The sequence below is a fragment of the Poromitra crassiceps genome, assembly GCF_964638095.1.
Source record: "Poromitra crassiceps genome assembly, chromosome: 3".
NCBI classification, from domain to species: domain Eukaryota; kingdom Metazoa; phylum Chordata; class Actinopteri; order Beryciformes; family Melamphaidae; genus Poromitra; species Poromitra crassiceps.
Window position 1 is genome coordinate 31,823,388 of NC_139625.1, and position 22,826 is coordinate 31,846,213.

Sequence of the window (22,826 nt, forward strand, 5' to 3'; positions counted from 1 at the left end):
TTATCTAATAACATTTGCAAATATTTTTTGGCGTTTGTTTTAACTTGCTCTGAGTGCAAGAAGGGTGGAGTTTATAGCATCAGGAGATTTCTGATGACATCAGGCAAGTTGTCAAACCAGAAAAGTGTATTTTATTGACTTTTAAATGCCATCTTAACTTTGAAATACATCCTGTAATTGTCTTAACTATCAAGTGTCCTATGTGGCCCAGTCCACCCATATGACTGTTGGCAAAACAAACCATGCGAAGAACTTGAAAGAACCATGTAGTATGTTGATGAAACAATACAAGTGGCTACTGGTTTGAGCCCCACAACAGCCCATATGCGTCAGTGATGACCCACAAGGCCCGTCATTGTCCTTGTCCTTGTCCTTGTCAATGGCTCTGCAGTACAAGTGTAATTGTAATAGATGGATTGTTGTGTTTTTCTGTGCTAGACGCCCAGGAAGAAGAAGACCCGCCACAGTTCCAACCCTCCCCAGGAGTCCCACATCGGCTGGGTGATGGACTCCCGTGAACACCGGCCCCGCTCGGCATCCATCAGGTCCTACTGCTAGTTGTATTAAAGCTACACGCTTTAGTTCAGGTTTCAATTATAGATTTAAAGAGATACACTCAAAAATGTCAATCACTAAATGGTTGACACCTCCCTTCACTCTACCAGACATTTTCCATCTAGTTCTTCTACATTGTTGTCTTCCATCCACCTCTTTGCCCTTCCATTTTTATAAAGCACTTTTACCAAAACAATTTGGTCAAACTCTTTGCAAAGCAACAAAGGGCATTAATACATAAAAAAAAACATGAAAGAAACACATCTAAGGTATAAGGCTAAAATGTATATATGCTTGTGTGTGTGTGTGACTTTCTAGGCAAGGCAAGTTGATTTCATACACAAAAGCAATTCAAAGTGTTTACACAAGGTATATAATACATTAGATAAGAAATACAGAATAAAATCAATAAAAAAATAAAAAAGCGAAAGTTTATATGAAGAGAATATGAATATGAGAGAATTAATAGAGAGCCAAAGTGAAACGTCACTTCCTGCTTTCTCCCTGTACCAGCGCTGCGAAAAATATGAATGGCAGTGGACGGAGAATAAGGTTACTTTTTTGATCCCGTTTGAATTGTGCCACGTGGTGCCAACGCTAATTTTGTTAGGTGACAATGCATGTACCGGTAGTCTTTCTGATTTATAACTTCTAGTGCAACAGTTTTTAGGGATGAAGTTACCAATGAATAAGAAACCATAAAAAAATAAAACATATCAATATAAATGCATTATAAATATAACGGTTCATCAGATGGACTAATGGTAAAGTGAGGATTTCTTTTGCAAATGCACATTTCTCGAAAGACTAAAGATGGATCAGAATCAATGTTGCTGCAAATCTTTTACATATCCCAAGCTATGATAATCCCCCCAGGAGAAATTCAGTTTGACTTTATGGGAAGGAAAATAATTCACTTTTTGTTTTTTTACTGTACTTTTTTATTTTTACTGTACACTGGCATTTGAGGGGTTAAAATTCTAATATGGTATGAAATGTTGGTATGAGGTATTAGGGATGAAGTTAACAATGAATTATAACCAATAAAAATAATAATAATAATAATATTCATAAATTAATACATTCTAAATATTAAGGTCCACCAGACCAGTGATAAAGTGGTGATTATTCCTGATTGGGGTACAAGGGTTTTAAAGGGGTCCTCTTTTTTCACAGCCTAATGTTGGCGTGTGTGTGTGTGTGTGTGTGTCCGTTTTGAACCAGCTGGTAGCCTTATATTATTTAGTCTTTCTGCTGCTATTGCATAAATCATCAAAGTTTATTTTATGGGGGGGACGGGGGTATACGCAGTGGCAGTGGTCCCTGGGAAATTTGGTTTGGTACGTAGTGGTACTTGGTCGGAAAAGTTTACAGCTGATTTAATGAGACACAAACAAAACAGAAGTGCTAAACAACATTACTACGATTATAACTACTGTTGTTGCGCAGTGCTACCATCTTGGATTTTTGAGGTCGGGGCTGGTGAGGCTCCTACGAGTTTGGAATGGGAAATAGCAGCTCTGGTGACGTCACCGTCCCAGCTCATGACCTTTGAAGTCGTAAGATTACCAGTTCCCAGTTATAAAGGAATGCACGACGACAAGTCCTAAAAGTCAATGAGATTTTTAGACTGTTAGGGGGATAGAGTCGGAGAAAGTCAGGGTAGTTGCGCCAAGGCAGCCAAGTAGGCCAAGCCGGGAAGCGCCAAGCTAAACTTTAATGTACCAAGATCGAAGGCCCGACCGAGTTGGGAGCGCCAGCCGCAAATAGCTGTAAGTCGCTAAAAAGGTCGAAGGCCAGAAAAGTACAATCGCGAAGCGCCAAGGCGGCCAGGTAGGCCAGGCTGGGAAGCGCTATCGCGAGGTGCCCGACCGAGTTGGGAGCGCCAGCCGCAAATAGCTGTAAGTCGCTAAAAAGGTCGAAGGCAGGAAAAGCACGTACCAAGGCCCGACCGAGTTGGGAGCGCCAGCCGCAAATAGCTGTAAGTCGCTAAAAAGGTCGAAGGCCGGAAAAGTACAATCGCGAAGCGCCAAGGCGGCCAGGTAGGCCAAGCTGGGAAGCGCTGTCGCGAGGTGCCCGACCGAGTTGGGAGCGCCAGCCGCAAATAGCTGTAAGTCGCTAAAAAGGTCGAAGGCAGGAAAAGCATGTACCAAGAACGAAGGCCCGACCGAGTTGGGAGCGCCAGCCGCAAATAGCTGTAAGTCGCTAAAAAGGTTGAAGGCCGGAAAAGTACAATCGCGAAGCGCCAAGGCGGCCAGGTAGGCCAAGCTGGGAAGCGCTATCGCGAGGTGCCCGACCGAGTTGGGAGCGCCAGCCGCAAATAGCTGTAAGTTGCAAAAAAGGTCGAAGGGAAAAGTACAATCAACTACCGGCGCCTGCAGATCTCAATTAACCTCCGGTAATCAGATCTTCCTTTTGGGGGATCTCCTAGCCCATGCAGGTGCCCTCCTCTTGCCTCAAGAGCAGCGCCACTGGCCAATGGAGTCAAGCGCCAAAGTAATTGCCATGCACGCCGATTGCTAAATAAAGTTTGTCTAATCCTACCAACTGGCCTCTCATGATTGAAGTGAGGTCTCCAGACCATAGTTCAAGCTGAAGGCCACTCATGCATAATCCGATCATCCCCTGACGACAGTCAAGTCCTAGCATAACGTGGTCAGTCAAAGTCCTAGTATGACGTCTGCTATGACGTCAAATATGACGTCAGTTAATCCTCATATATATAGCAAGGGTTCTACGTCACCTCTCTCTCTCTGGCCGATCATAGCAGCAGCAGCTTCACGGCAGTCCATCTCCCTCGAAGCCGTCCGAAGCGTTGTTTTGCCCCACCCACCTCCCCAGTCCGCCACCAACGAGTCTTGACTCCTGATCCCCCACGGGGGGGGGATCTCCTAGCCCATGCAGGTGCCCTCCTCTTGCCTCAAGAGCAGCGCCACTGGCCAATGGAGTCAAGCGCCAAAGTAATTGCCATGCACGCCGATTGCTAAATAAAGTTTGTCTAATCCTACCAACTGGCCTCTCATGATTGAAATGCATTTATGCTTCAAAAATCATAAAAGTGGTCCTCATCTGTGAAAATTATCTTGCTGAACACAGTTAACTGTTTCATAAACTTTTGTTAACCACAGACCTTATTTCAGACATTTAACCAAAATCCCCATACAACAATCCCATTGACTTTTAGACGAAGGAAGCGGAAGTGTTAGCATCCAGGTTTGAAGCCTAGTTTTTGTTTAGTTTTTCTGCCTCTTCACCCAAACTCATCCTCCTCCATCGTCCTACAGCAGCTCCAATGCCTCTCCGTCAGAGGGAGCCCCGCTCACAGGGAGTTATGGCTGCACCCCCCAGTCGCTGCCCAAGTTCTGGCACCCATCTCACGAGCTGCTGAGGGACAACGGCTTCACCCAGCAGGGATACCACAAGTACCGCCGACGGTGCCTGAACGGTATGGAGATGACTCACATTCACACCCAGACACTACACTACACTACACTGAGCGCATGCACACACACACACACACACACACACACACACCCACACACACACACACACACACACACACACACACACACACACACACACATACACACACACACACACACACACACACATTACAATGGGACTGGAAATGTCTGATAAATTTGTGTGATATAATTGTGCAATGAAGTCGTTGCTGGAACATAAGGCCAATTTAGGCCACTAAAAAAACAACCTGAGGTCAAACAAAAGTGTACAACTGAACTAATAATTAACACATAATTGCAATGTACTGATGCCTGATGGATTTCATGTACTTAATATCCATTTTGATGTACATATACTGTATGTACATTAGCTGGTATAAATTATTAACCTATGAAGAGTAGATTTCCATAATACCTATCCATTTGGGGTGGGGGGATCATTAGCCGAACTTCATCATTCAAGACTTCTCAAATAGAGGAGGATGAAGTGCATTTTGTGCACCAAGAGCTTCAAACAATAATTTTGCAGGAGTAGCTGTCACCTTTTTCTCTCCAAATGGTGAGTATGTGATTTTGAAACTGCTTGTATATTGAAAGAGTGCAGCACAGGTGGTTGATGAGTCAGATGATGTTTTGCAGAGAGGAAACGGTTGGGGATCGGCCAGTCTCAGGAGATGAACACTCTGTTCAGGTTCTGGTCCTTCTTCCTGAGGGACAACTTCAACAGGAAGATGTATGAGGAGTTCAAACAGTGTGCTGTGGAAGACGCCAAAGACAATTACAGGTAAGGAGGGAATGGAGCTGCAGTTTTAAATACCGGTACTTTTTTTTGCAGTGTACTTTTTTGTTTTTATTTTTTTGCAGTGTACTTTTTTTCTTATTTTGTGCAGTGTACTGACTACTGAGCGCACTATACCTGCTAGCTGATAATTATGAATAAAAGCTATTTGCAGCATTGTAGCGTTACCGGAATGGACAGACTGATCAGCGTGCTGTGCAACACCTGGCCATATTCAGCTAATGGTAAACAGCTTTCAGTTCTCAGAAAGCATGTGCGATGGTTATGGTTATGGTTATGTAACGTAACGGTAGCACACGTGGCATGGTTAATTAGTTGGCAGAAAGGACAGCTAGACAGCTTTTGCGATTTATTCCACTAACTTCTTATAACAGTCTGTCTAACATTACCGGAGTTGGAGTGTATCTCTGTGGACGTCCAGTCTCACTGATGACTGTAGCGTTAGTCTCATCTCATAAGGTGCGTACTGCATAACGTAATGTTAGCCGCTCGTTAACACTTTGTTAACAGCTGATGGTGGCTGCGTGCTGAACCGTGTCTATTGTTTGCACTGATAGCTGAGCCATTTAATTGTTAATTCCATCGCTCTGCTGGTTGCGCTCCTTTCAGTAGATAGCCTGCTAACTATGGTTAGCCTGTCTAGCCTGGCTGGATCACTTCCTGTGTGCTTCTAGAAAAGCTCTGTATTGCAACTTGCTTCCGCGCCACGTTACTTCGTTCCGGATCACTTTTCTTTTCATGAAATTGAATGTCTCCTATGAAATTATTAACACCTGCGATTGTTCGACCAACGTGAATCTCGTCGACCAAGAGCACGTCGACCAGGAGGGGGCAGCCCTAAGGTCCAGGAGGGGGCAGCCCTAAGGTCTGGATTCACTAAGATTGCATTCTGGGGGCAATCTGCACATTGTTTTGTGCCACAGGTGCTCGAGTTGAGAGCGCAGAATTTTCTAAAATTGTGGCGCCAATGAGCCCTTAAAGCAAGCAAATAGAGCATCCATGACCAAGTGCAAATAGTTTCAGCTGTAAGACTGAAACCCTAAAACCCTAACCGTAAGCCCTAACCCTAATCTACGAGGCTGCACTCCTGCACCCTAAAGCACCTTTAGAATTGGAGCGTTCTCCGTTCTGACCCGAGCCTCTGGGGTAGAAAACCCTCTCGTCTGACCAGAGCCTCTGGGGTAGAAAACCCTCTCGTCTGACCAGAGCCTCTGGGGTAGAAAACCCTCATCATCTGACCCACATGCCTGTGTCTTGTAGCAATTTGCATGAAGTCTCCATATCACCTTTCAATGGGTCTTACATGCACTAAAATAATTTTAATTTTAATTGGGAGCAATAATATTTACATATACAGTATACGCATGCCCATTACAGGTGCAAAGACACTTTATTGACAAGAGCTATTTGGCATCTTAAAGTTTCCACACTGCGCCATGCACACATTTAGTGAATTGAATGGCTTCCTTATTTCGACATTTTGGTGGAAACCTTCAGTGAATCTGGGCTTCTGTGTTTTTAACAATTACATTATTCTGTTGTATTCTTTTCTTTGTCCTCACCTTCCTTACTATTGGTTGCTTGTAGGTTTAGGAATGCAAGATTATTTTTCTGCTGCTTTTTCTAGTCCACTTCTATTGTACAGTACTTCTACTCTCCTCTCTGGGATCCTTCCACATCAGTCTGCAGCAGTCTTGTTGCTGTGAGGGTTAACGGGAGGCTGCCCCACTGCAACATTGTTGTGTGTTTGCCAGAGGCGCCTTAAGGCATCTGCCAAACCCACATTCTTGAAGAAATAAGTAGGCAGTTCCACACTGTGCAAGGTTTTGGGGGAGTGACTGTTGTTTCAGGGTGTGTCAAGTGAGGCATCTCCTGAACCTCCCACCTCAGCTGTTTGTACAGCTCACATTCACTTCATTAAACCAAAAACTGGTCAACTCGTCTTTCTGGTTCCTCTCCATCAGTCATGTAAAAGTAATTTATAAAACCATGGGAGAAATGTTTTAGTGGTACAAAATGTTCTAGTAGGCACTGAAGGCAGTATGGGCTGGTATGCTGAAAATCACCATACAGTAGATTAGGGCATTCACGACTACTGAATTTTACTAGTCGACTAGTCGTCCCTAAAGGTAGTCGACTAGTCGTTTAATTTTTTTTTTTTTTTTCTTATATCTTTAACACGTTCACTGCCGTCGACGAGTTAACTCGTCAAACAGAAACCAACCGTTGACTGCCGTCGACGAGTTAACTCGTCAAAAAAAAAAAAAAAAAGTTGACGGTGGGACGTGGATCAAACCCTTTTACATCTCCTATAAAAATATGGGAGCTATTGAATGTGTATAACCTATTTTACCGACCCATTAAGTGGCGACAGTGCTCTCCAGATTAGAGAAAGTCGAGTAAAAACAGCAGAAAAAACCGTGAGGAAACCATTCTCATGAGAATGGTTTGGCGAAAACGCTTTCGCGCTGGGAGCTGGCGCACAACGGTGGGGGATTCCAAAAATAGACTCTGGGTGCAACACACTTTGAAACATGCAGCAGAAAGCCCAGAATCGCACGCAGCTTCATCCCAGCTCACAACCGAAACCCCAGAAACGAGCGAGCCCGATCCAGACTCACCCGACGAGCGGCCGCCAGGCAGCACAGACAGGCAGAAGAGACTCGCCTGTGACACACGCTGCAGAGCCACCAGAGACACACCCACGGAGGGAGGAGTTTGCGGGGTGCTGTTATATTGGAGGAAATTACTGTTCAGAACTATTGTTTAGATGTCTGATGTCTCACTGATGCCAAAAATAAATGGTTAAAGTGACTGTTCTGCCTGTTCTATCGAATTTCACAAAAATGCATTTATCTCAGCTTTCCTTCTCAGACGCTGAAACCATGCTGTATTCAACTGCTAATGCCTACATAACAGAACATGATAAAAACTAACTCTTTTAGACAGAGAAAGCACACATTCTATTAGTTCTTTTGAGATATTTTGTGTTCACAAAGTCCTAGCAGAAAATAATCCTCTGCTCTTGAAAGATGAGCCAGAATCCTCAAAAAAACCCATTGGCAGAAGCTACCTACTGTATTGGATAAACTGTTGGCAGTGAATGTGTTAAGAAAGAACATGAGGTATTTACACGACATACATGGACTATCATATCCCACATCCCATATCCCCGACAAAGAACATCAAAACACAACAAAACAAAACAAGAAAACTGCATAAGATACACAATAATCCAAGAACAAACAAGACTATTGGACAAACAACCAAACAAAAACAATGCATTCAGCTCCTATCCTGATAAGCCTAATGACACTGGGGTAAAAAGTTCTTAAAGTCAAACTCTGTATGTGGTTGCCATATTTTGGGGATGTCTAAGAATCTGCCTTTGCTCTTGTAGTAAATGTTATCCAACGTATGGTAGCTTGAGAGTTAATTCCACCAGTGAACTACAGCTGGGGGATTGGATGCTTTCCAATTTAAAGCTATGCATTTCCTAGCTGCAAGATCTATGTATTTACTTTGAATGCATTGTTTTTGTTTGGTTGTTTGTCCAATAGTCTTGTTTGTTCTTGGATTATTGTGTATCTTATGCAGTTTTCTTGTTTTGTTTTGTTGTGTTTTGATGTTCTTTGTGGGGGATATGGGATCTGGGATATGATAGTCCATGTATGTCGTGTACCTCATGTTCTTTCTTAAAGATACAATTTTTATGTATTATGGATCCGGGTTGTCCGTCCGTACGGCCGTACGGCCGTCCGTACGTCCGTCCGTACGATGTTTGTTAACGTGATATCTGAGGAACGCCTGGACGGAATTTCATCAAATTTGCCTCAAACATCGACTTACACTCAAGGATGATTTGATTAGATTTTGGTGGTCAAAGGTCAAAGGTCAAGGTCACTGTGACCTCTCGAACGCCATTTTCAAGCTTGTTAACGCGATATCTCAGGAATGCCTTGACGGAATTTAATCAAACTTGTCTCAAACATCGACTTGGACTCAAGGATGAACTGATTAGATTTTGGTGGTCAAAGGTCAAGGTCACTGTGACCTCTCGAATGCCATTTTCAAGCTTGTTAACGCGATATCTCAGGAATGCCTTGACGGAATTTAATCAAACTTGTCTCAAACATCGACTTGGACTCAAGGATGAACTGATTACATTTTGGTGGTCAAAGGTCAAGGTCACTGTGACCTCTCAAACGCCATTTTCCAGCTTGTTAACGCGATATCTCACGAATGCCTTGACGGACTTTCATCAAATTTGCCTCAAACATCACCTTAGACTCAAGGATGATCTGATTAGATTTTGGTGGTCAAAGGTCAAAGGTCAAGGTGAGCTCTCGAACGCCATTTTCAAGCTTGTTAACGCGATATCTCAGGAATGCCTTGACGGAATTTAATCAAACTTGTCTCAAACACCGACTTGGACTCAAGGATGAACTGATTACATTTTGGTGGTCAAAGTTCAAGGTCGCTGTGACCTCTCACACACCCAATTTCCAAGCTCTGTAACGCAACATCACAGGAGCGCCTTGACGGAATCTCTTCCAATTTGCCTCAAATGGCGATTTGGACCCCAGAATGAACTAATGGCGGAGGCATAAGTCCGCGTTGCGGTCGTTCTAGTTTTTTATGTTTTACGACTAGTCGACTACTAAGCACAGTGTCGACTAGTCTGTGAATGCCCTACAGTAGATCAGTAATACCACATCACATCCTGCCCAGGGAAAGAAACCTTTTAGAAACCGTGCAGTTTGTTTGCCGAGTGCCATTTGTTTCCGAGATAAAGTAGGTTGGAGTGTGTTTGAATTGTCTGTGTTTGTTTTCCCCTGCAGATACGGGCTGGAGTGTCTCTTCAGATACTACAGCTACGGTTTGGAGAAGAGATTCAGGTTAGATCTGTTCAAGGACTTTCAGGAAGAGACCCTCAAGGACTACGAGAAAGGTAACCAAGTCATGATCGGCTCCTCTGTCCACCGGCCACAGGGACCAGTGCATCCCATAATCCACCCGCAACTTTTCACTGGTTCACCAGCCAGAATAAAATCACATCGCTGCTGATAGTAGCGGGTCATTTCATAATTTTTCTTGTGTGATCAAACATTGTTTTATCAAGTTGGCATACTCTGTATAAAGCCCCTTTTAGATTGGCCCAAAAACCCACTAATATCCACAAACTACTGGCATTTTCTTCGGTCTAAAAGTTGCTACGCCGTGCCGTTTAACCCAGTGGTTCTCAACTGGTGTAGCCTCAGGACCCACTATTTTCCTTGTCATGAAGTCGCGACCCAAATTTCAGATTTTTTTTTAAACCACTCAAATTTATTGCACAAAAAATAGCGCATTAATTTAATACACAATGCCTTCATGCACTTCATACACACAAACCTCAAATGAACAAAAAAGTGCAACAGAAGTGCAACTAGGGCTAAAAACCAATTGAAATAAGGCAGACTTGAATTACAGGCCTATATGCTTTTAAATTTAAACAAGTCAAACTGGTCATGCTCAGAAAGTCTTATTTGAACTGTATGAAATATGAAATAAAAGGCAGACTTATCTTGAATTACATGTTTTTAAACAAGTTAATAATAATAATAAAACAAGTTAACCTGGTCATGCTAATCCAGTTTCAATAGTCTGAATTTAACTAATATGAAATAAAAAGGCAGACTTTTCTTGAATCACAGGCAGGCTATATGCTTTTTAGTTAAACTGGTCATAACTTTTAATTAAACTGGGGCCATGCTAATCCAGTTTCAATCATCTGAATTGAACTAAAATTAAATATGAAATGAAAAGGCAGGCTTCTCTTGAATTACAGGCAGAGCATATGCTTCAGCTTGTTAACACATTGAGTGCCAGCGACGCCATATGGCGTCAGTAGAAATTTACCGTAGAGTGCCAGCGACGCCAAATGGCGTCAGTAAATCCAAATTGTTTTTTTGACGGGGGGGTGTCGATCTAAGCTTCTTACGTCGCCTCTAACAATATTGTAGCTATTGGAGGTCGATAACCTATTTTACAAACCCATTAGGTGGCGACAGCACTCTCCTGATCAGAGAAAAAGGAGCCAAACACACAGAAATAGTCACTGGGGAAAAGGAGGAAATCGCATCGCACCCGTCCGTATGCATCGACGTGCATGAAGCACAACGAGCACAACGCCAGCTGTGCCCCGAGCAGCAGCATCCACTGTCACAACTGAGCACCTCCGTGTACGCTGCAACAGCACATTCGCATAATCAGCCTTATTATTCCGAACTGGAAGCATGCGAGCCCGTGACAAACACACACGGAACCAAAAGGCTGGATGTCGCGCACCATTCACTGTGTGTGCGCAGCAAACTCAGCAGAGACTGAGAGCCAACAGACACATAAGACACACCCAGGAGGCGTGTGCAGTTGAGGGGGGGGGGGGGGGGGAGCACGCAGAGCAGGCAGAGCAGCATACACTTCACCCAGACAGACCCAGACATCAGAAAATTAGCTTCAGAGTCAGTGATGTGCTTGAAATGTTTAATTTCACAAAAGGCTCATTATCTCAGCTCGTAGAAAAAAAGGGGTGTTTTTGCTTCAATCAAGCTATCTTCTCCGGCTCATAACTAAAGAACGGAAAATGGGATCAATAAACTTTTTTTTGCAGGTGATAGAAGAGAGTCTCATCGTTATTTGTGCCTGTTCAGTGTTTACATAGTAATTATTAAAGAAATTATATGACTGTTTTAAAATGCATTGCGGCCTATGTGGCACAGCAAGCAACCTTTTGCCCAAGGGCCGTGGCACTCAAAGTGTTAAACAAGTAAAACTGGTCAGGCTAATCCAGTTTCAATGATCTGAATTTAACTCAAATAAAATATGGAAAAAAAAAAAAAAAAAAAAAAACTTTTTTTTTTCTCCTTTTTTTTGGGCCAATGTCCGCGACCCAATCAAAACGGCCCCGCGACCCACCTTTGGGTCGCGACCCACCAGTTGAGAAACGCTGGTTTAACCGATAGAGCGACCCTGCAACTGTCCCAGGTGATCAACACCTCGCCACGGCTGGCGATATAAATGTTGGTGGTGGTCCAACGTGTTGTTTTCCACCCCGTGTTCTTCTTCTCCTCTCGATTGAATGTATTTGCCTCCCATTTTCCAGCGTGAGTCGGTGATTCAGTGATTCCCACAGGCTGAAATTCGACTTTTTTTAAATATATGCCGACAGAAAAAGCGTCTCCCCCATTTACGGCTACTGGGGCACACCAGATAGACACACCGCATAGACTCTACATAGCCGTTAAGTCAGCCAGATTGTAAGTAGGTCATCCGCTTTAGCTCTTTCAAAATAAAACCCTTGTAACGTTAACATTAATTTTAATTTTTGAGTATTGCTTTACAGCCACAATTTCACTCCATATGTAATCCTAACATCACGGGTATTTTGATATAATGTTTGCTGCTTCGTTTGTTGAAACACCTTTTTCTCTTCCAACGTGCATCAATAAGGCTATTTACGGTACTTGTTTAAATGACATTATTTTGAAAGTTTTAACCGGAAGTTTCCATTTTGTTTTGGCTGACATGACGCTGGGCGTCGGCAGCCGTCTGAGAAGGTAGAAGGGAGGGGGAACAGAGAGCTCGCAGCCGTGGAGAAACTGAACGGGTTGAGATTGCGATCTAAAACTTTAAAAGGCGATACTGCTGCTACACCGTGCTGCTTAGCTGGGTTAAAAAAAACGTATACTAGTGGGACTTTTGATGTAAAAAAAAGTATAAAGGGAAGAAAAGGATTAAAAAAAAAGTGGGGTTCTAACCTGTTCCCACACTGTGAGTGACTCACTGAAGCAGAATGGGGATTACCATTAAAACGTTAGCCCCTTGTTTCCAGCGGAGATGCTTTCATTTTTCTCATTCAGAATGGAGGCTGATCTGACCGGAGAGATGTTGGGCTGAAAATGATGCAACACTAGTGCTGCCACAGTCACAGTCTGTGGCTCCAGGCCCCCACTAGGAAACGCATACTAAACAAGAGACTTTTGCCAAAAATAATGACAAATGTCCATCACAAGTTACCAGAGCTCAAAGGATTCTTAAGATTGCTTCCTTAGTCTGACCAGCAGCCAAAACAAGCGCAAATTTGCAGTAGCTGCGACCACGTACACACATGCATCCATGCGTTTAAGCATTCTCTCACACACCCCAAATTTACCAAATGCAGGTTGGCATGGGCAGGATCTGCCCTACTCTGCCTCTGCCACCCTGCATTTTGGAACCCCACACACACACACACACTTGACCTTCGTGCCAAATTTCAGCCTCCTAGGGTGAAACTGTGCCCGCTAAAGGGTGGGGAAATTTTTGTGGACTGACAGAGCGACCTATTAGTAGGGTCATCTGTGGCACTTCCGTGACCGTGGAGAGCGAAGGTCCGTTTCTCAATGGATTTGTCATCTAGGAGGGTTAATAAACAAATTTAGCCGGGGTGTATTTTTAAAAAAGGTGGGGAAAATATTTGAGAGACCAAAATCCAAAATGTCTGCCGTGAAAATGAACTTTTTAATGGTTTGACCTACAGTGATGCACAATACATGGTTTCAGAGCTTATTCTGGTCAAGGAATACATATTTGGTGTTTATATAATGATTTGACTTATTTTTTACCTTCAAATCCAAGATGGCTGCCAATTTTGAGCTCTAAAAGGCAGTTTTTTCAAAATCGTCATAGAGCCTTCATATTAGGCTTGAATGACAGGTCTTCTCATGATGAGTTGAATAATATACAGTATAAGTACACAGAAGTAATCTCTGAGGTCATTAAAGTCAATGTTTGTGTGTAAACAACAGTTGCTGATTTGCGGTTTCCCATTAAATAGGGTAGGCTACTGAGAATATGGTGTCCAGTTCATCCCATCACATTTTCATAATGAACCAAAAACAATTTTGCACTATAGCCTAACATAAAATAATATTCTGTATGCAAAGCTAGCAAGGTTAGTTGCTTGAGCTGAATTTAAAGGTCAACTCAAAACAAACAATGAAATTCACTTTGAAATTAAAACTGAATCCTAGGCTACTAAATTTCATCAGCACACAGTAAAGGAAACTTGTCTTTGAACTCAGCTGACTGTCTAGTCCTAATCCCTGTTGTGCAATGTCCCTTTTCAGTGAAGTTTTAGTTTTTGTTAAGAGTATGGACTTTTAATCTTGACCTTGTTGGTAGGCAACGGCCCTTTTTCACTCAAGCATTTTCAGATTAGCTCAGTCAGTCTGTGAAGCAGTCAGTGTCAGCACTTGCGCGAGCTCGCTTTTTCTCTAACTAATGTTAACATTACACACTTTAAGACACTTTGTTTGAGGATATAAAAGGAGGTACGGTGGTGTAGTGGTAAGCACTATCGCCTCACAGCTCGAAGGTCGTGGGTTCGATTCCCACCTGGGACGATGTGAACGCTGAAGGAATGCGTGCCCGTCCGCATGTCCTCGAGTGCCCACCGCCCGGGTGGGGTCGTCAAAAGGGCCTTTCTGTGTGGAGTTTGCATGTTCTCCCCGTGCCTCCCGGGGGTTTCCTTCATATAGGAACCCCCTTCACCAAAAACATGCAATATCCTGGTTGCTAATGTGGTTCCTCCTCTGGTCGTTAAGGGCGCCTGTTCAGAGGGAGGGGAACTGGTTGGAATAGTGTGAACCTCCCACGTGCTATGTCCTACCGGTGAAGCTTCCCCTGTCAGGTGAAAAGAAGCGGCTGGCTAACTGCCCATGTCTCGGAGGAAGCATGGAGCCAGTTTCGGCTCTCCCCAGATCGGCAGAGGGTGGAGTAGCAACCAGGATAAAGAAATTACGTTAGCAATAATGGGGGATAAAAAATCGGGGGGGGGGGGGGAATATATAATAAAATAAAAAGAAAACTTTGTTTGAGGTTATCAACGTTATTCACTAGTCTAAAGATAGTTCTACCATCAAGAACATATAAAACAAAAGCAAAAACAATTTTTATTTGCAGAAGTCATCATTGATATTTGGTGTTAGCTAACGTTAGGTAACGTTATTATTTTTAGCTAAAGTTAATGTTATCTGTCTCCACAATTCTGTCAACTGACATATGCATTTGCTTTTGAAAATAAACAGCGTATAACAGCAATATAATATAACAGTAATATAATAGCGAGTTGCTTTCCCTCCCAATGAAAGACAAAGCACACAATGTCCTATGAATGTGTCCTAAAATGTGACAAGCCTTGCAAGCCGACCGATACAATAAATCAAGGCAAATGGGACAGCTTACAATTAAAAGCCCAAGACTGGTCAGGACTTGATAAATTTGATGATGTTTACACCACCACCTCCTGGGAAGATGGGGCAACCAATCGGTACATGCATTCGTCATGTTATATTTCTATTTAATCTTCAGTTATGCTTAAGCAAGGCAGGCTGTTTATTTTCAAAAGAAAATGCATACTGTATGTCAGTTGACAGAAGTGTGGAGACAGATAACATTAACTTTAGCTAAAAATAATAACGTTACCTAACGTTAGCTAACACCAAATATCAATGATGACTTCTGCAAATAAAAATTGTTTTTGCTTTTGTTTTATATGTTCTTGATGGTAGAACTATCTTTAGACTAGTGAATAACGTTGATATCCTCAAACAAAGTGTCTTAAAGTGTGTAATGTTAACATTAGTTAGAGAAAAAGCGAGCTCGCGCAAGTGCTGACACTGACTGCTTCACAGACTGACTGAGCTAATCTGAAAATGCTTGAGTGAAAAAGGGCCGTTGCCTACCAACAAGGTCAAGATTAAAAGTCCATACTCTTAACAAAAACTAAAACTTCACTGAAAAGGGACATTGCACAACAGGGATTAGGACTAGACAGTCAGCTGAGTTCAAAGACAAGTTTCCTTTACTGTGTGCTGATGAAATTTAGTAGCCTAGGATTCAGTTTTAATTTCAAAGTTAATTTCATTGTTTGTTTTGAGTTGACCTTTAAATTCAGCTCAAGCAACTAACCTTGCTAGCTTTGCATACAGAATACTATTTTATGTTAGGCTATAGTGCAAAATTGTTTTTGGTTCATTATGAAAATGTGATGGGATGAACTGGACACCATATTCTCAGTAGCCTACCCTATTTAATGGGAAACCGCAAATCAGCAACTGTTGTTTACACACAAACATTGACTTTATTGACCTCAGAGATTACTTCTGTGTACTTATACTGTATATTATTCAACTCGTCATGAGAAGACCTGTCATTCAAGCCTAATATGAAGGCTCTATGACGATTTTGAACTGCCTCAAAATTGGCAGCCATCTTGGATTTGAAGGTCAAAAATAGAGGTCGACCGATATTGCTTTTTCAATGGCCGATGCCGATGCCGATCTTTAGAGAGCAGGGCGGCCGATGGCCGATATATAATGCCGATTATTATTATTTTTTTCATTCGATAAAATACGATTAAAATAAACTCCTCAAAAAAAGTTTGGAAACGTTATTTTGCTCGATTATTTCTCCCCTTTAATAATACCAATTGGTATTGTATTTTATATAGTTGGAAAGCCTGATTAGTCACCTTTACAACGGGGTACAACTTGTAAGGATTGTGCATTCGTGGAATGAGAAACACACAGCTAAACGTGTGGGTAGCGCCCCCAAAAAATGTGCAATATTCTTCTGTTGGTATTTTTTTTTAAAGAAATCTAGTAGCCTAGATTTCCATTATCCATTCATGCACATTGAAAATCGAATATAACATTATACTGTAGGCCTACATCTAATATAAGATGTTATCTTAGCCAGTACAGTAACATGTTTTTGATTATTCTTTTTATTAAATAGAAAAATACATTGGGTTATGCGGTATAGATTTCAGTAGTGACTGGTAGGCTATAGCGAGAGAGCAGTATGTCAGAGAACTCATTCATGCACTGTTCTATACATTAACAATAATAATAATAATGTAACTGTTTAGATTTGCTGTCATTTGATGGGAGAAGTGTGTTTGCAGAAGATGGTGGTGACTGAGGAAACGTAACGTTACAGTAGGCTCATGGGTGCATGAGAAGACTCACATTCAGTGGCGGACTGCATAATCGGGCACGTCGGGCAAATGCCCGGTGGCCTGGCCTGGCCTGGCCTGCCAATTTTTTTTTTTTTTTTTTTTTTTGCAGGCCGATGCCGATTAATTAAAAATGCCAATAATCGGCCCCAATTAATCGGCCGGCCGATTAATCGGTCGACCTCTAGTCAAAAATAGGTCAAATCATTATATAAACACCAAATATGTATTCCTTGACCAGAATAAGCTCTGAAACCATGTATTGTGCATCATTGTAGGTCAAAGCATTAAAAAGTTCATTTCCACAGCAGCCATTTTGGATTTTGGTCTCTCAAATATTTTCCCCGCCTTTTTTAAAAATACACCCCGGCTAAATTTGTTTATTAACCCTCCTAGATGACAAATCCATTGAGAAACGGACCTTCGCTCTCCACGGTCACGGAAGTGCCACAGATGACCCTACTATATAGAGATGCTGGTCACAGCTAAAAACATCGAAAACATTCATTTCGTAATTATATGAAATGAAGAAGTGCAGCAGATCTTAGTATTTGTGAAGCTGTAACCAGCAAATGTTTGGGTATTTTTTCTTGATAAAAGATTATCAAAATTATAATTGAATAATTTTCTGTTGATCGACTATCATTTCAGCACTTAACAAAAAGCTCCACATCTGAAATGTTAATTAGCATAATAACTCAATATGCCATGAGCAAACTTATTTATATGTTTTCAATTACATGTGGCAACCCAGAAATTCTAATAATTAGTAATAATTACACAGCAGAATCTACATTTGCACTACAACACTTTCTGTTTTTATGTCCATTTGGTTAAAAAACTAAGTTACTTGCAGACTGAATGCTGTCTGTACTGGAAACCCTATACTCTAAAACACTTTTTGGTTAATATAAAATTACACTAATTCTGCTTTTTGAGAGTCCACCTTCTCTGTTTACATTAAATGAATGGAGCTTTGGAGCGCAGTGTGGTTAAGCGCCCCGATGTGTTGAACCGGTCTGTAAGTCAACTAAAGGTTATTGTGCCGTTGTGTCTTCGTCCTGCAGGCCAGCTGTATGGACTGGAGAAGTTCTGGGCCTTCTTGAAATACTCACGGATGAAGAATCAACCCATCGAGCCCAAGCTGCAGGAACACCTTGCCAAGTTCAAGAACCTGGAAGACTTCAGGGTTGAGGTGAGTGGCCGCTCTCAGAACGACAGCAGGGAGGTCGTATGTTTTTACTGTGTGTCACACCCATGCCACACTGGAAACTAGTCTGACACTGGTTATCAGAGTACACAGCCAGTACAACATGCACAGCAGAACCTCAATTTCTGATTAGAGTTAATGTAATTTTTCTAATAAACTCGTCACTCACTTTCATAATTTGTTGAACTTACTTACCATTGATTAATTTAATTTAATTAGGCTGATTCATTTAGTTTAATTAGGCTGATATTTGAATAAAGAGAGATTTAGTTTGGATAAGGTGTAAAATGGATATTTGTTGATTACATTTGACTCCGTGGGATTTTTTTCCCTTCTTTTTTTATCAAGGCAGTTATCAAGGCTTTAGCTGGTGATAATGCAGCCATGCAGGGAGTTATCGTTAGTAAGAAACTGCTGACAATGATAAGACTGGAGGGAAGTTACAGTCTCAGGAAAGAAATCGGTGCAGTTGGACTGACCCTATATAAATTATTAAATAGATAGGTGTGCATGCTTTTATATGTATTACACACTTCTTATGCAACTCTAACAGTTCCCACATAAAGCTCTGTAGAGTGAGACGATAAAGTCCCCATGAAATTAACTCCCATTACGTTTACTTCCTGGTATATTTAATGATGACGACATGCTGTGCCAGTAGGCGTAAATATACATTTCATACAATAAAACGCACAGATCACAGATTTCTGAACAAATAAAACTACCTTTCTGTCCCTGACTGATATCCCATTGGTTAAGCCTTTTGAATGATCCCTCATTGCCTTAAGTCCCGACCCAACATTTACATCCAAGGAAGTACAGACGCAGTTTTAAAGATTAATTCTGTTTGGAGGTAGGGCTTGGTGATATGAACCAAAAAAATCACTTCTCATTATTTTTAGGCTAAATGGTGATACACAATTTATATATCTGTATTTTCTACAAAGTGGGCTAAATTTTCAGTTGTAAGTCAAAGCCACATGTGAGATGTAGGGCTGGGCGATATGGACAAAACCAATTACTGTATCACACATATATATATATAATAGTAGTAGTAGTACCGGTAATTGGTTTTGTCTATATATATATATATATATATATATATATATATATATATATATATAGATCCTTTCCAAAAAATTTGAATATCAGTATTTCAAGAAATTAAATATCACATAAAACCAATCAAAAACCGGTATTTTCAAAACAGAAATGTCGATCTTCTGAAAAGTTATGTTCATGCCTGGCCTGCACTCAATACTTGGTCGGGAATCCTTTTGCTTTAATTACTGCCTCGATGCCATGATATTTCCATGATATTCAAATTTTTTGGAAAGGATCCGTATATATATTATATCTTTTAGCAAATACCTTTGTGCAACAATATTGTAGAGATGACTATTGGTACTCTCACAAAATATTTACACAATGAGATTTGTTTATAAATAGTCATCTGCAATGTAGATATAATGACTTAAATCGGTAAAGGCAAATAATAGAACAGCTAGAACAGACTGGTAAGTCTTTATGGAACCTTCGAGCAGGAGCCTTGCCATTGACACCAGAAGCCCTCTGTTTTGCTCCACGCCTCGCTCCGTTTTGCCCCCGCGCTGCCCTGCCCCCGCTCACAACTTGCATTGACTTCATGCTTGGCTGCTCACGTACTGCGCGCTGCACGTGTGAAAAATAGAACAGACGCCGAAACTATCGCTGCAGCACGCATGCAGTGTCGCTTCAGTGTGGCATGGCGAGGCAAAGCGCTGCGGCTGGTGTGATCGGTCTCCCCCTGTTAACAAGAACGCTGAAATGAAACTGCCTCCGCGCTGCGTTGCTTCAGCGTTGGTTAGGCGTCTGGTGTGTTCGGGCTGTAATGCAGCCTTTAACCCATTAAGACCTGATGCAGCATTTATTTGCGTTGTTTTCTCTATAAGACCCTTTCAGCAATGATGCTTTATACACTAGCCCTCAGGATTTAGGAGGTTGTTTCAAATCCACCTTATGTTTTAGAATGCTTTTCTAGAGGGTGCCTTAGGTCTTAACCAGGAAAAGACAACACTTATTACATATCACCATATTACGATATCCAAAATATATGATGATATCTAGTCTCATATCACGATACAGTATCAATATAATAACGATATATTGCCCAGTCATAATTGGAGGTCAGGCTCACCTGACCCTGGTGACTGATGTGAGTGATCTGACCTGTGTGTCCGCAGCCCCCCATGGGAGAGGAGGGCGGCCGGAGGAGGCGTCACTCATCCTCGGCTGGGGACGAAGGGAGGCGTCGCAGACACCCCTCCAACCCTACCTCAAAGCCCACGCAGGCCTCTGGTCAGCCTGCCACCACTGCTGCCACCACCGCACAGCACCCGCCCAAAGACCACGCCCACAAAACACCTGGCCAGGTGAAGAAGGCGGAGCCTGCGGCCGGGAGCACCAAAAAGGAAAGTCTTGCACCAAAAAAATGAAGCTCCCTCCTCTCTCTGTCCGGCTATACATGGAGAGAAGAGACGGAAGCGGTGCTCAGCAGAGTGGCGAGCTCTCACATGGCTGGCTCTTTAAACGTCACGCTTACTTTACTGTTTGGGTATGTAGAGGCTGCTGAGGGCGGACGTCTTCTTAATCAGATTCTTTTTATCAATGCATTTCATTTTAAAGCAAGCGTAGGCAGAGAGCTTGAATGAAGTTATCCCTTGCGCTCGACAGCTCTTTTAACGTTTACAAAAGAATGCATTCCCTGCATTTTGCCTGCATTTATTCTCTCAGATGCCATATGTTTCCACAAGTGTTAACAGCTTGTCCATCTCCACCACCTGTAAACAGCCACACAGTTTGTTTATAGCTGTGAGGGTGACTCTAGTTTGCCAAGATAAGAAATCCTACAGAGTCTTTCGTGCCTTAATTTGACTCACAGGGACAGCGGTGAAAATTGGTAAAATGTTGCATTCTGAAGTCTTTCTGCCATATTAATTATTTGGTGGTTTTAACGTATTCAAAGTGAAACTACATGCAGCTTGGCTTTCTTGAGACACAAATACCTTTCCAGAGCCGTTCATTGTGACAATCAAATGACAACTGCATTCATACATTTTGTGATGAACTGACCCAGACTGGGCTGGTGCTGATAACAGATGTGCCCTTGATGTTTTTACTCTGACTGACAAGCATCACAGTTAACTTGACACGAGTAAAGTTGGTTTTTGATTAAAACCGGCAAAGTTATTGACAAATGTAATGCAAACTGCTCGTCTTTCTGGGAAGCTTTACCTAAACCCCATTTTACACCCAGAGGTAGTATAATTTATTGTTCTTGTTTTTTCATTTACTTGATTGATGGAATAGTCTTAGGTAATCATTGCAGTTGTTTTAATGGCTTTTGCAATTGAATATTATAAACAAAAGGAAATGTTATGGGTGTGAGCTAGCAACATAAAAGTATATTTTAGCTTGAAGTTTATTTCATATCGTTTGAGGCTTGGTGCTCTAGAGCACTTTAATAATGAATTTACCTTTCTTCATTGACAGACTTAAAGAGGTTTTAGTGTTGGATTTAAAGAAAAAATGTACATACTATAAAAAAAATCATTTGCTATTCATTTTATTTTTTCGTTTTGATTTTAAGAACTGATTTGTTTTATTGGTAGCGTGGTTTGAGTGTGTTTTAGAATAAAGCAATGCATGTTAATGCCAGAGTTCCCTTGTTCTGAAAATGCAAAAAAAATATAAAATAACAGTTGATTGTATAAATATGTGTTTGTGTGATCTGTTGTATTTGCCGTTAGTTATGTCATCAGTCAATTATGCTTCGCACACTGTCTTCTCCTTCTGTTTGAACGGAGTGTTCCCATGTTGCTGAGGGCGAGTCAAGTCTCCTCCTGTGGCGTCGAACCGGATCAGCAGGTTTTGGTTCAGAACCTAGCTGATGGCATCAGTCTGAAGGACCACAATCTAATCTGAATCAACACATAACTCTAGTCTGATTCTATTTCAACAACACTTATCACAGCCAAAAATACAGACAAGCATGTTGGTGTTAAGAATGTTTATATTGTGTGCAAAATTCAAACTGATGAGAGTTTAATAAGGACAAAGCATGACTCATGTATAGTCTATAACATAAGCAGTGATGTGGTGGTAAATAAGCAATTAAGAGAAATCAATAACATTTTTAGAAGAGCATTGTTTTGCCCAACTATCCTTTTATAACTTGCATCAGTTTGATGAACACTATAATATTAATATAATTAATGTTTATGACCGGTTAAACTGATCTTAAGTGAATTTACTTGTGCTAACATTATTTTGTGGTCTTTGGGGCAAGAAGGGTGCTATGGTTACCAATGGGGGACAAAAATAATAGACACAGCATGCATTTATCCTGCATTAAACAAGTGGTAGGTTGGTGTTTTGCTGCCTTCGTGTGCGCCTCGTAAACTCCAATTGCAAGGAAGAGGGACATGTAGCCTGCACACAACTTTGGTTAGAAATGTTTTTGTTTTTAATCTTTGTTTTCAGAATCAGAATAACTTTATTGATCCCCAGGGGAAAATTATGACACTTTAGTTTCACTTAGTTTCCAGAGTGGGTTTGTCTTTTTATTTTTGTTTCGTTAGTTTTATTATGTCCCCAATTTCTCATATTTGTCAGGGGCAAGATTTAAGAAATGCAGAGTAGGTATTACAATACAAACGCAACACTTAGAGCAGTGGTTCTCAAATTTTTTCACATGAGGGACCCCTAAACTGACAAAGA

At 41.6% G+C, this 22,826-nt stretch overlaps 1 protein-coding gene across 8 annotated transcripts in view; it reads left to right on the top strand.

Annotated features, from left to right (window-relative positions):
• larp1b (La ribonucleoprotein 1B) overlaps positions 1 to 21,815 on the top strand; it is a 61,113-nt gene extending 39,298 nt beyond the window's left edge. For all 8 annotated transcript variants that reach the window (XM_083632884.1, XM_083632885.1, XM_083632889.1 and 5 more), the window contains 6 exons: positions 439 to 545; positions 3,840 to 4,000; positions 4,659 to 4,803; positions 9,660 to 9,769; positions 17,926 to 18,053; positions 20,291 to 21,815. In XM_083632884.1, coding sequence (XP_083489010.1) covers positions 439 to 545; positions 3,840 to 4,000; positions 4,659 to 4,803; positions 9,660 to 9,769; positions 17,926 to 18,053; positions 20,291 to 20,542 — 903 coding nt within the window. In that variant the 3' untranslated portion in view covers positions 20,543 to 21,815. The remainder of the gene's footprint in view (positions 1 to 438; positions 546 to 3,839; positions 4,001 to 4,658; positions 4,804 to 9,659; positions 9,770 to 17,925; positions 18,054 to 20,290) is intronic.
• Positions 21,816 to 22,826: the final 1,011 nt, after the last annotated feature.